The sequence below is a fragment of the Euprymna scolopes genome, chromosome 7 (genome assembly GCF_053919585.1).
Source record: "Euprymna scolopes isolate OS-2025 chromosome 7, ASM5391958v1, whole genome shotgun sequence".
NCBI lineage: Eukaryota > Metazoa > Mollusca > Cephalopoda > Sepiida > Sepiolidae > Euprymna > Euprymna scolopes.
In genome coordinates, this window is record NC_136488.1 from 133,797,183 (window position 1) to 133,810,672 (window position 13,490).

Below are 13,490 nucleotides of genomic sequence, written 5' to 3' on the forward strand. Positions count from 1 at the left end.
TTGTTCCTGATATTCATAAATGACCTCCCCGACAAAATTGCCTCTGAGATGGGTATATATGCTGATGACACTACACTCTATGGCAGGCACGACAGGAAGACGAATGAACACATTTCTAAAGAAATGGCAGAAACACTAGAGGATGACCTCCAATCTCTAGTGGAATGGGGACAAAAGTGGTTGGTCACGTTCAATGCTGCCAAGACTAAACTAGTTTCATTCAATAATTACAAGAAACCCTCTCTACCACCTATAGCAATGGCCAACGACTCTTTATCTGAAAGTCACTCTTTCAAACTCCTTGGCCTAACGTTCACAGGAAACATGAGTTGGAACAATTACATTGAAGGCATTGCCAGGGCCGCTGCAAGAAAGGTGGGCTCTCTCTACCGTGCTAGAAAACTACTGAAACCCGAAAGTATCCTGTACCTCTATAAGGCCACCATTCGCCCATGTATGGAGTATTGCTGCCACATCTGGGCTGGTGCATCTGCTACTAGTCTCTCGCTCCTTGACAAGGTTCAAAAGAGAGTTGCAAACCTGATAGGCCCTGAACTGGCATCTAAGCTTCAGCCTCTGTTCCATCGACGAAATGTTGCATCCCTCTGCCTTTTCTACAAGTATTTTAGTGGTTAATGCTCTGACGAACTGCAATCACTTGTGCCCCCACGACGTGAGCACCCTCGACAAACCCGACAGGCTGCTAAATCCCACCCCCACACTGTAGAGATCCCTAGATGTAGAAGATCTTTTTACTCCAATAGTTTCTTCCCCAGAACCGCTAGACTCTGGAATTCCATTCCAGGTCCCTGCTTCCCCAACAGTACTGACGTGCAGAAGTTCAAGTGTAACGTGAACCGACATCTTGCTGCCCAAATCCCTACATAGTACCCCAGTAGTTGTTGCCCCTGATAGTAGCCCCCTACACCAAAGTGGCAATTTGCCTTGTTTGGGGTGAAAATGTAATAAAAAAAAAAAAAAATTTATGCGAGCAAGGAAATTATTAAAATCTTGCATATAAAAATTATGCGAAATCTGTAATTAAGAAAAAAAAAAAAGAAATATCTTTGCTAATATAACTTTTTTGTATGAAATTATTAAATAAACAATGCTTAATTCAATGGTAATATCGGAAGTAAGAGAAATTCATTTTTCTTCGAGTTATATCGAATTCATTAATACAGACTTTAGGGGCTTTTTTCGTAATATTCCTGTAAAAATGAAGTAATTTTTAAAAAATTGGGTGCAAGTCTAGAAATGGGCCACAAGTAATCTTTTTTACTATAAAACTCTGAAAAAAATCTGTATAATGTACGTACTTGTTACTGCATGAAAATGTAAGATTCCAAAAATCACGTAAATCGATCAAGTAGTTTTTTTTTTATTTAAGAAAATCAAATATTATCGGACGATTCATCGAAGAAAAAGCCAAGCGCCATGTTGTTTGAGAGATAACACAACTAATGACCCCTGGCGGAAATATGGGTCAACAAGGGCAATACATGCAGACCATCGAATATTTCATCAATCAAGTACTTTTTATTTATTTTTTTTTTTTAAGAAAATCAAATCTTACGATTTTTAGGTTGTCTTGAAAACCTGAACTGGATTGTCAGCGACATTCTCCGCTCTAACTACATTCAATCAGGTTCTCGAGAACTCAACGGCTCAACTCTCCTCAAACGTCTTAACTTCCGGCCTTATATTATCTCATTTATGCAAATTAATGCGCGATCGAACCTCATTTGTCGCCTTCGTCTCCCATTGCTCGAGTTTCGAGTTCGCACATGCAGGCAGCCCACCACCTCCGTGACTGCAGTCACACTCAATTATCACTACAATAATTTTTATACATTTTGAGCATCGGCATTCATTTTGCCCATACCTGGTTGCCATTGAAAGGTGGCCAACATTGTAGCCTCTGGGTTACGTCCCTTGTGTTTGAAATCTTACCGTCTCTATTATAATATCTACAAAAAATGCAATTTCCCTCCATTTTTTAAAAAAATTGCTTTCACTTATAAAGTTTCTACTTGATGAATTTTTGTAATATTTGGATATTTTTGACATGACAATTAAGTAAGTGATATTTTTGCTTACAAGGACATATTTTCAAGAATCGACCGTCGCCTCTGTCTAACCCCCCCCCCAAAAAAAGTCAACAATGTTATGTGTGTAGACATGCATATAATAAGGACAACAGACACGGATGCTAGGGACAAGATTCATATTGTAGTTTATTCGCCATAATGGCTATCTTACAGACACCCCACACCAAGGTGAGTTATGCCGGCCAAGGGAGGTAAGTAGGGGAAGTGTACCTCTACTAGGAGAGTTACAACTAAAGGGGGGGGTATTGTTTATACACGTAACATCTCCCTCCTTACAGGGGAAGAGAGAAAGTGTGTCCTTTTCAAAATTAAGGTAGATCATTCACAATATCTGACAGGCTTTCTTATGACTCTGCCCGATCTTGTCTGCATTGGTGATATTGTTCTCTCGTTTGGGTCTTGTTGATCTGCTGGTGTTTCCATCTCATTTTGTCTATTTGTTGCATTGTCTGGGGTGAGTCTTTCTATCTCAGAGTGGTTGTAGATTGTGCCTCTTGGTTGGTGTATGGGGGAAGAGTGTTTTGGTTGTATTGTTTGGCGTATGAAACGACGGTTGCGGCGGTATCATTGTCCGCTTGCATTTTCAACTTCGTACGACCGACCAGTCAACCTTTTTCTTACCGTGGCTTCCTCCCACTCTCTTGCGTGAGGTCTTAGAGGCTAGATCCAGACATTGCTGCCTACATGAAGTTGGCTCAGTTCTCTGCCTTTGCCCTGCCGCCTCAGCTTCTTATCTTCTTTCTTTTGTGCCTCATAATGTGAGTAAGTGTAGCTGGGCCTCAGTAGGGCCTCGGTGGTTGGTACTGTTGCCTTTGTCCGTCGGCCTAGCAGTCTCTGTGCTGGACTAGTATTGAGACCTTCAGTGGGTATATTTCGCATGTTCAGTAGCCCAAGTAATAGGTCCTCTCCCGAAGCTTTGCACTTTCGCATTAGACGCTTCATAATTTTCAATGCTGCCTCAGCAGCACCATTTGCTTGACTGTTCCCAGGGGATATTGTTTCGTGAGTAAACGCCCAATCTTTTACAAACTTCCGAAACATGCTAGATGAGAATTGGGGTCCATTGTCAGAAATGAGGATGTCTGGTATACCATATCTAGCAAAATGGCCTCTAAGACGACTGATCACTGCATCTGACGTTGAGCCATTCAACTTGTCCACCTCAAAAAAACTGCTATGCTGGTCCACCGTGACCAAATATTCATTTCCACCCCATGAGAAAATGTTGGTAGCAACTCGTTGCCAGGGTCTCTTTGGTACTTCTGTGACTATGAGGGGCTCCGCTGGTTGACGGTCTGCATATGTTGCACATGTGGCACAGGCTTGGACATATTGGCGTATTTCAGCGGACATACCTGGCCAAAACAATAGCTCTCTCGCTCTTCTGAGACAAGAGTTTATGCCTAGGTGGCCCGCATGACATTTTTGTTTCATTTCCACTCTCATAGATTGAGGTACGACTATTCTTTGTCCTCTTAGTATTAGTCCATCTTGTGCTGTCAACTCGTCCCTGTAGTCAAAAAAAGGTTTTACTGAGTCGGGCAACAGTTTTTTGTTACTGGGCCAGCCTGTCGCAATAACCTCGGCTAATATCTTCATGATAGGATCCTCCAGTGTCTTGAATCTGATCTCAGAAAGTCTGCGGTCTTTGATGGGATGTATCGTCAAATTATTTACAGTCATGAGCTCTTCTGATTTTGGTTTGTCTATGGGCGCACGTGAGAGAGTGTCTGCTAATGGGATTTCTTTCCCTGGCTTGTATCTGATAGAGAAATCATACTGTTGCGCCCGTAGCAGCAAGTTTTGGAGTCGTTTAGGTGCTTTCGCTAGTGGCTTCTGGCAGATCGCCACAAGTGGTTTATGGTCAGTGAGGACATTCACTTTCCTTCCATGCGTGTAATGGTGAAATTTTTTCAGACCATATACCACTGCAAGCATCTCTTTTTCAATTTGGGCGTATCTTCCTTCGGTGTTCGATAGGGAACGGCTTGCATAGGCAACAGGTTGCCCTTCTTGGATCAGCGCTGCTCCCAACCCATACTCACATGCATCATTCTCAAGTGTGAGTTCTTTAAGTGGGTTGTAGTAAGAGAGCACTGGTGCTTTGCATATCATATCTTTGACTGTCTTGAAAGCCGATTGCTGTGCCTCTGACCACGTCCACGTGACATCTTTTTTTGTTAGGTCTTGGAGGGGCTTTAAGATTGTCGTCAGGTTGGGGATAAATTTCCCAACATAGTTTACCACGCCAAGAAATCTACGTAGGTCTCCAATAGTTTCTGGTGCTGGCATGTCAGTAATGGCCCTGATTTTTTCTGGGTCAGCCATTATACCTTCCTTGGTTATGCGATGCCCCATGAAAACGATAGCATCTAGGCCTATTTTTAACTTTTCAGGGTTTAATTTTATCCCTATTGTCTGGCATTTTTTTAGAAGGCTGTGAAGTCGTCTGTCATGTTCCTCCTGGTTAGTTCCATAAACCACCAGGTCATCAGCAATGATAATGACTCCTTTCATGTCCTGGAATTGCTCTACCAGCTTCCTTTGAAATATTTCGGCTGCCGAGTTTAGACCAAAAGGTAGTCGACGCCAACGGTATCGGCCGAAACATGTTTGGAATGTGGTCAAGTTGCTGGAGGCTTCATCAAGTTTGACATGCCAATATCCTGAAGATAGATCCGCCTTGCTGAATATCTTTGAATCTCTCATATCGTGGAGGGTATCCTCGAGGATAGGCATGATGTAGTGTTCCCGCATGAGTGCTTTGTTGAGCTCATGCGGGTCCAGGCATATTCTTAAGGTTCCATTCTTCTTCCTTGTGAGGACTAGTTGGCTAACCCATGGAGTAAGCTTATATACCGGCTCGATGACTCCCATTTTTGTCAGTCTGTCTAGTTCCTTCTTTAGTTCTGGTCGTACTGCCACAGGTGTCCTCCTGTTCGGCATCACCGCTGGAATAGCATCTGGCTTAAGTTGTAGGGTTACAACTCCTGGTAGCCTTCCCAATTTTACATCAAACACCTCCTGGTAGTTATTGTCCATGTTAACTGCTGCAACACGGTGGAAATTCTGCTGTTTTATTTCAACCAGGCCCATATGCGTACTTGTAGGTAGGCCCAATAAGGGTTGACAGTCGTATTCGTCTCTGAATACGACAAACTCCACTGAATATGTTTTGTTCGTCTTGGGGTTTTTAACATTTTTGTGACATATTCCGAGTGGTTTCAAAAGAGATTTGTTCCACATTGTCAGAACCCCATTGTATGGTGTTAATTCATTTGCAAACCTTGCAGGAAGTGTGTTGATGGTTGCCCCTGTGTCAATCTGGAAGACAATTTCCTGGTTGTCGAGGAGCATGAGACACTTGGCATCTTTCCTATGCTTCCTATTTGACTTCACTGCATTCACCCAGTGGGTATATTCTCCCTCATCATCCTCTGATGAAGTGTCGACATGGTGCACATTTGGTCGTGGCCTACTGTACTTTTTATTCTTTGATGTGTTGCTCCATTGTCCCATAGCTTTACTGGACTTGTTGGGGCACCTTGACTCAAAATGGCCTTTCTCCATACATGCGTTACATCGTTTACCAAAAGCTGGACATCTGCTGCGCTTTGCTGATGCAAGTAACCACAGAAGGAGCATTTCTTCTTTTGAGCTGGTTCCCAAGCTTTACTGGTTTCACTGACCCTCATTATCCGGGCAGTAGCATCCTCTGTTCCCATATTTTGACTTTGTATAGAGGCATTTTCAGCTGCCCTGCAAATGTCTACACTTTTCTGCAGGGTAAGGTTTGGGAGTTTTAGAAGGTCCTGCTTTGTGTTTTGATCCCGGATGCCTCCCACAAGCTGGTCTCTGAGCATCGACTCATAGCATTTGAAACAAAAATTACAGCTTCGTGACAGGAGTCTTAAGTCGTTATAGAAAACATCAAAGGCTTCACCTTCCTCCTGCTTCCTCTGACGAAAAACAAACCTCTCGTAAGTTTCATTCATTATTCCTACAGCATATTCACTTAAAGCCTGTAGTATATCTTGTACAGTTCGGTCTGTATCTGGGGTGTCGAACTGTATACTCTGGTATATCCTCATAGCTTCATCGCCTAAACAGTTTTCTAGCACTGCCACTCGTATTTCTCTCGGTTTTCGGTCAAGTCGGGTTAGCAGTGCATAGTTGGACCATCTTTTGAAAAACAAGTTCCATGAATCAGCCTTATTCCCGCCGAATACGAGTCTTTCAGGAGCCCCCATGTGTAGACCAGCCATATCAGTAGAGAGATTAGTGACAGTAGTAGTAGTAGCCGTCGTATCATCAATAGACATCTTGATGGTGTAAATAGGACAGATAAATAGTCACAGTGACAAAGTGATGCTAGTAAACACCAGAAGTTAACAGTAAACAGACCAGACACCGTCACCGTCCGTAGCAGAGAAGACAAAAAAAAATAAAAAAAAAAAAACAGCTTACTCAGTTTTATGACGACCGGCAGTTGTTTTTATAGTTTAGGAGACGTGTTTCGGTTTTTACCACAATCTGCCACCATGTTATGTGTGTAGACATGCATATAATAAGGACAACAGACACGGATGCTAGGGACAAGATTCATATTGTAGTTTATTCGCCATAATGGCTATCTTACAGACACCCCCCACACCAAGGTGAGTTATGCCGGCCAAGGGAGGTAAGTAGGGGAAGTGTACACCTCTACTACACCTAAAGGGGGGGGGGTATTGTTTATACACGTAACAAACGATATCTACTAACTTTTTGTGTCAATTTCAACTAAAAACAATGAAATCTACTTAATTGGCATGTCAGAACTACTTAAATATTACCGCATTATTAAAAACATCATCGACCTTTATCGACCCCCCCCCCCCAAAAAAAAGAAAAAACCATCACCATATCTCTTTGGGAACACGTGACATAAAAAACAAGAAAAAACGCACAATTTATTTTAAAAATTCGCAATAGTTACACGCTATTTATCTCCCCTTGGAAATCTTCGGTGATTTTATCTTAGCTATTTTTTCTCCAAACAATGTTTCCGTTAATAATTTTTTGTATCTTATCGTGTTTTTGTAAATTTTGGATATATTCACTACAGTAACATGATCATTAAGTAGAGATTGGGTTACCTTGAAATTCAATATTAAAAATTTGGAACTTCGCTATCATAGTGTGGTTGCACCCAAAATAATGCACGGTCATATATTCAAGATACACGGGATCGGGACCTTTTCTTAGGAGGAAGTGACTTGTCTCAGTCAATTGGTTAACATATCCTTTCACTCATCGGCCATATCATATTTTTTCCCCAAATTAAACGATTAAAATATTGCAACAAAATAAAGTAAAGTAATATTTTTGTGCGTAATATTCAACAAAGCGATGAACCATTTAAATTAGTTTAAATTTTATGCGGACTTGCTTTTCCGGTTGCCATCTTAAATCTAGACTTTTAATCGTCAAACTTCGTTCGTTTTAACACATCTTATAATCGTTTTATTTTTTGTTGTCTTGAAAGCAATTTGTCAAACAAAAGGTAAGTATTGCTTGAATTTAATTGCCACTCATGCAGTGCACTGCATGAGTCATGCACTTATGTTACAGTGCTAAAATAATGAGGTTATTATTTAGAAAACCATTCTTAACATGAGGAGAGTATGGGGGTTGTAATTATTCTGTACTTTCACTTAAAAAATATTGTAACATTTGGATTTAACCTTAAAATACTATTTAAAATAGCACGGTAACGTAAGTGCATAAGCACCAGTTAAATGCTTTTATGTGTTGATTTTTCCTACAAGAGCACGTCTAAACCATTATGATTCCCTTTGATTTTGATATAAAAGTGAGTCAATGCCCCCAGTTTGCATCCTCGGCCTCAAAAATTCACAGAGATTAGACCATTCATGTAATGACCCAGTCAATTCTGCTTCTGTGCAGTTCTGGAAGGTTCACCTTCCAAGGCTTTTCCTTCCCTCTTTAGGAAGGTGTTAGTTTATTGCAAATCGCCTGAGGTGCCCTTATAGGGAATGCCGACAGGGATGCCAGGCACTTTTTGTAGGTCAGAGTGATCCTCCTCGGGGGGGGGGACGCTGACTTTTCAATCCCACTTTCTGGCCCAGGTGTCACAGTTCTTGGAGCGGGAGAGAATTAAATACCACCCCCAAGTTTGTATGTAAACAAAGACCGATAATTTTATACAATTGTTTATAGTCATTTTTTAAAATAGTTTTTTTTGTTTTGTTTTGTTTACGAGTGCCATGTGGACGTTTTTGAGATAGGAAACCATAAGCAGTTGGGATACATAGCTTAGGTTTCAATATAATGGTCCAAACACAATAATTTGTATACATGAGTTATTTAGCTACCTGGCCCCACCTCATCCATCCCGCTATTGCTTAAAAGATCACAAAAAATAAACATATTACGTAATTTTAAGTAAATTTATGTCATCTATATCAAAATATTTTTTTCATAAAGGATGCATTAGTAAACCCAGATTTTTTTTTTACTCTTAATTCTACAACACAATTTATCTTTGTTTTTTTGTTTGCGTTTGATAAAACAGTTATTTTTATACCTTTTTCAGTTATTTAAATTTGCCTTCAAACATGCGGAAATTACTTTTCTATGTACTTATGCAGAATACGGGCAGTGCTGAAATAATAACATTATTATTTAAAAACCCATTTTAACTTTGAGACAGGGGCTTTTATAAAATGTAATGTGTACTTTTACCTAACAATTTAATAAACAAAAGATACCATAAAAATTGAATTTAATTTGAAAATCATTTCTAAAAAAACATACCACAGTGCATATTCTGCATAGGTACTGTTTTTTTTTTCCTGAAATATAACTTAATTTAGTTTTTCAAAGATGAATTCGATTAGATTTTAGAAGTTACCATAAAAGGAAACAATGCACTCAACACTAATCCAGTAATGAAACAGGGCTTCACATTATATCTTAACAGCCATGATGCAACCAGGAAGTTCAGGATTACCTGGAATGACCATGAACTACAAAAGGTCAGTTTTTGTGTCTGTCTAGGTGTCACATTGGAAAAGAATTCATCCTCCAATGTGCACTTCAAGAAGATAAAGGAAAAAGTTGCTACCATGAACAACTTGCTTGTAAAATTTACAAATTCAATTAGGGGTAGGCTGAACTTGAAATCTTGCACACAGCTGTTTAAATACTGTTACTCTGCTACTAAATACTTGTTGCATGTTGAAACTGTGCATACACGCACACAACCACACATAGTTAAAACATGCTGAACAATTGGGGGTGAAACTATCAAAACTGATGTCGCTGTAGGTGAATAAGTCAAGTAATTAACTCGCCCACAGCTGGTAGGGTTGGAACACCTGTTAAAGAACAGGTCATATATATATATATATATATATATATATATATATATATATATATGTTTACTGTTTTTGGGAGAAAAAATTTCAACAAAGTGCTCGATTACAAAGAAAAACTTTTTCGATATAAGAGCTTAATATTTATTTAATCGTACAGAAGTTCAGAAAAACATTGGTACCGTCGGTTTCAAGCCCAGCATAAAGAAACCAGTTAATGGTAACAAGAAACAACATGGCTGACAAGAGCCGAACATGGTTTACGTGTTAACTGATTCCTTTAATGTTGGGCTTGAAACCGACGGTACCAATGTTTTTCTGAACTTCTGTTCAAATATATAAATATATATATACTAGCAAAAGTACCCGTTGTTGACTGAGTTCAAAAACAGCCTAGAAAATGGATTCTGATTTATGAAAGTATGATAGGTTATGAAAAGGAAGGGTTGTAAAGAGATAGCTTCGAATTTGGGGTATCAAAACCACAGCAAAATATGATAAAAGTAAAAATAAAATAGATAAACCCCATAATTTATTATACCATACCTGTTCACACTGAAACACTTATCACAATATTCAGTGGATCTATATTAAAAAACCTTGTTAAACTTTGTGACATATTTCCATTCTATGGAGGTCAGGTGCGAACGAACACCCCATAATTTTTTTATATCATATTTCGTCAAACGGAAACATAATCATCAAAGTATACTTACACAGATATGAAAAGTCTTTATTAAAGTTTGTGCCTATTTCCATTATATGGAGGCCATGCGCAGATACAGACCCCACAATTTTATTATACAGTCCCTATTTAAGTTAAAACATACTTATCAAAGTATTTTTATGTACATTTATATCAAAAACACTTGTAAACGTTTTTTTTTTTAAGTTTTAAATTTTTTATTTCCATATTTTGTGGACCAGGTGTGTACGCAGACCCCACAATTTTAATGAATAATCATTATGCCAGATCAAACATACCCATTCCTGTGTCTCGATACATCTTCTATCATTATATGTGATCAGTTTTCTATAATAGGCAACCATATAGGAGCCTATTTGTGACCAGACACACACACACAGACGTTCAGCTTTATATATATATATATCACAAGGGAAGGCAAGCGAGCAGTCAGAAAGCAACATTAGACGAGATAGCTGTTGAATCTGCCCCCTCTTGCTTCTGGTCTTCATCTAAAGCTTCATCATGCACACACGAGATTAGAAATAAAATAATATTTTTATATTTTTTACGTGTAAAATGTAAATAATTGTGTTTTGAACACCAACTAATTAAGAGTTGCATTTTTAGTGTTTAGTCGTTTGATTTATTGTAACTTAATCCAGTAGTATTTTACAAACTAAAAAAAAAAATCTTTTAACTAAATATCCATAAAAAGTAACAATGTGCTCATTATTTATTTAAAGAAAGTAATGAACAAAGTTAAAAGTAATTTTCTTTTTAAACCTATAGATTTGTTTATTGTCATGAGATCGTGATGTATTGCTTTTTACAAATCAATTGCAGTATTTATAGTATCTAATAAAATTGTAAAAATGTTATTTTGCTAAAAGTGATATTCTGGAAGTTTTAACTCTCTCTCTTTCTCTCACTCTCTCTGTCTGTCACTCTTTCTCATATATATATATATATATATATATATAACTTTCACCACTAAAAACAAATCAGCTGTGTGGATTTCCGAGCAACTTAGTTGTGGCAGAGCTCATCTGTTGAAATCGACAAGAGAGGCCATCATATATATTAATATATATATAAGCAGCATCCAAATAGCATAGAAACGCTGACTGTTGCCTGGGCGGTCAAGTTTCAATCCTAGCTTGAGGTAGTTACTAGGCTAGCTGCACTGAAAAGCTGTGATACAGCAAAACACTATGTCTGTGGAAGACTATATTAGTCCTTGCGTGAAAGAGCAGGACACAAAATGTTTTAAATAATAATAATAATAATAATAATAATAATAATAATAATAATAGAATAACAATAACAAAGACTTTCACTGGCAAGGACTATTATTGAGCGTAACCAGTTATACAGTCCTTTTGAAATTTTTATCTCTATTTTTCTCATTATCTACTGAATATTTTTAATGAAACCTATATGAAATATGTTCCTTACTAAATTGTAAAGATTTTATATATATATATATATATATATATATATATATATATATATATATATATATTGTCATCTCTTGACCTAACGATTGCATAAACATAAAATACTGGTGTATCTAGGTCTATAAAAATAATTATTGTGACCACTAAGAAATAAATAAAATTCTCAAAGTTGAGCACAGTCTGAGGAAATTAAAAAAAAACAAAGTCTGTCATCTAGCCTTGTGTGCGCGATCGTAACTGCATGTTACTTAATCATTCAAAGATCGTCTGTATTAAACGTTTAGCTTCATTAATGTTAACATTTCGCTGAATTTTGTGGCGATGAATAGTCGCTCTGGGATATGTTCCTTGCTTAGGAAGTCAAAAGTGACTTCATTGTGGAGTTTGCCTCCTTTAATCAGCGTTTATCTTTATCTGCACTGATGATTGCATAAGAATGAAACACTAGTGTCCATAGGTATATGAAAATAAAATATAAAGAATAATATACATTGCATATATTTAGGCAGCATTTTTTAATTTAAACAGACATTGTTAAAGACAATAGAAAGCTTCTGTTCTATAATACCTTTTCTATTTTTTCAATTTTTCGTATTATCTTTTCTATATATACATCAAAGGTATGCTTTATGGTCCAAGCATTTTCTTCTCAAAGTGTCTGCGTTTTTTTTTTACTTTTAACTTTTCCTGTACTCATTTACACATCTTCAGGAATTTTTGTGAGAGGCACAGTGGGAATCATGGGTAGATTTATTTAAACAGTAGTTGGGTTGCTATGAAAACATCATCTATAGATACATCTCCCCCATTGACAACAACATTAGATTCATCATTTACTATAAAAAATTTAAAACCCAAAACATAGTTATTAAAAACAAACCACTTGAACGCACCAACATCATCAATCAGTTTAAATGCCCCTTGAGAGAATGTAACTCCTATAACAACAATCCAACTAATAGTTACATCGGACATACCACTACCACATTTTTTCTGTTGCCTTACCTGCCATAATATTGAATCTTATGCCATAATCTAACACTTACATAAATACATCACTACTCCCCTCGAATTTCAGAGAAATTTTAATGAACAACACAAAAATACTACATCACAAAACAAATGTTAAGCTAAAAATCCTTGAAGATATTTATATAAAAACGCAAAAACCTACCCTTAATCGGGTCACATTCTGAAATAGTACAAACACACTTAAATACCTTGGATAACTCCTCCCCTCACATCCAACTTGTTCCTGCCACTGACCCTAGAACTGGCTTGCTATCCCGTTCCTCATTATACTAAACCCCTACCGCCACCAGCAGACCCGCTGATCCTCACTCGTGCCTTTGCTCACAACCCAACTACTATTTAAATAAATCTATCCATACATCCCACCGAGCCTCAGACATAAATTCCTGAAGATGTGTCAATGAGTACACAAAAAGTTTAAAAACAGTTAAAAAAACACGGACACTTTAAGAAGAAAAAATGATTGGACCATACATCCATACCACACTTTTTTGTATTACTGCTAACCTTTGTCGGTGCAAATGACTGCCACAGGACAGACTGCTATATAATATATATTGTATGTGAGATGAAAACATGACTCTTGAACTTCCGGTTTGTAGCTTTCATGTGAGCTGTGATGTTGTTTGGTTCTGGAAATAATTTCATATATTTATACAAACAACTACTGTCCCTACATTCCAGCATTCTTTTTAGATCCACAGATAAAACTATTTTCAGATCTTAATTTAGCGTCATCTTTCAACAAATTACTAAAATAAATTATGAGAAAGACAATAACAAAAGATGTAGTAGGCAGGCAGGCTCAAACCTGTGCCGCGAA

General features: G+C 37.7%; 1 protein-coding gene across 1 annotated transcript in view; it reads left to right on the forward strand.

Annotated features, from left to right (window-relative positions):
- Nucleotides 1-13,490, forward strand: part of LOC145280347 (uncharacterized) — a 165,442-nt gene that overhangs the window by 86,584 nt on the left and 65,368 nt on the right. The window contains exons 4-5 of the mRNA XM_080132118.1: nucleotides 5,633-5,897; nucleotides 7,639-7,656. Of these exons, the coding sequence (XP_079988244.1) occupies nucleotides 5,633-5,897; nucleotides 7,639-7,656 (283 nt within the window). The remainder of the gene's footprint in view (nucleotides 1-5,632; nucleotides 5,898-7,638; nucleotides 7,657-13,490) is intronic.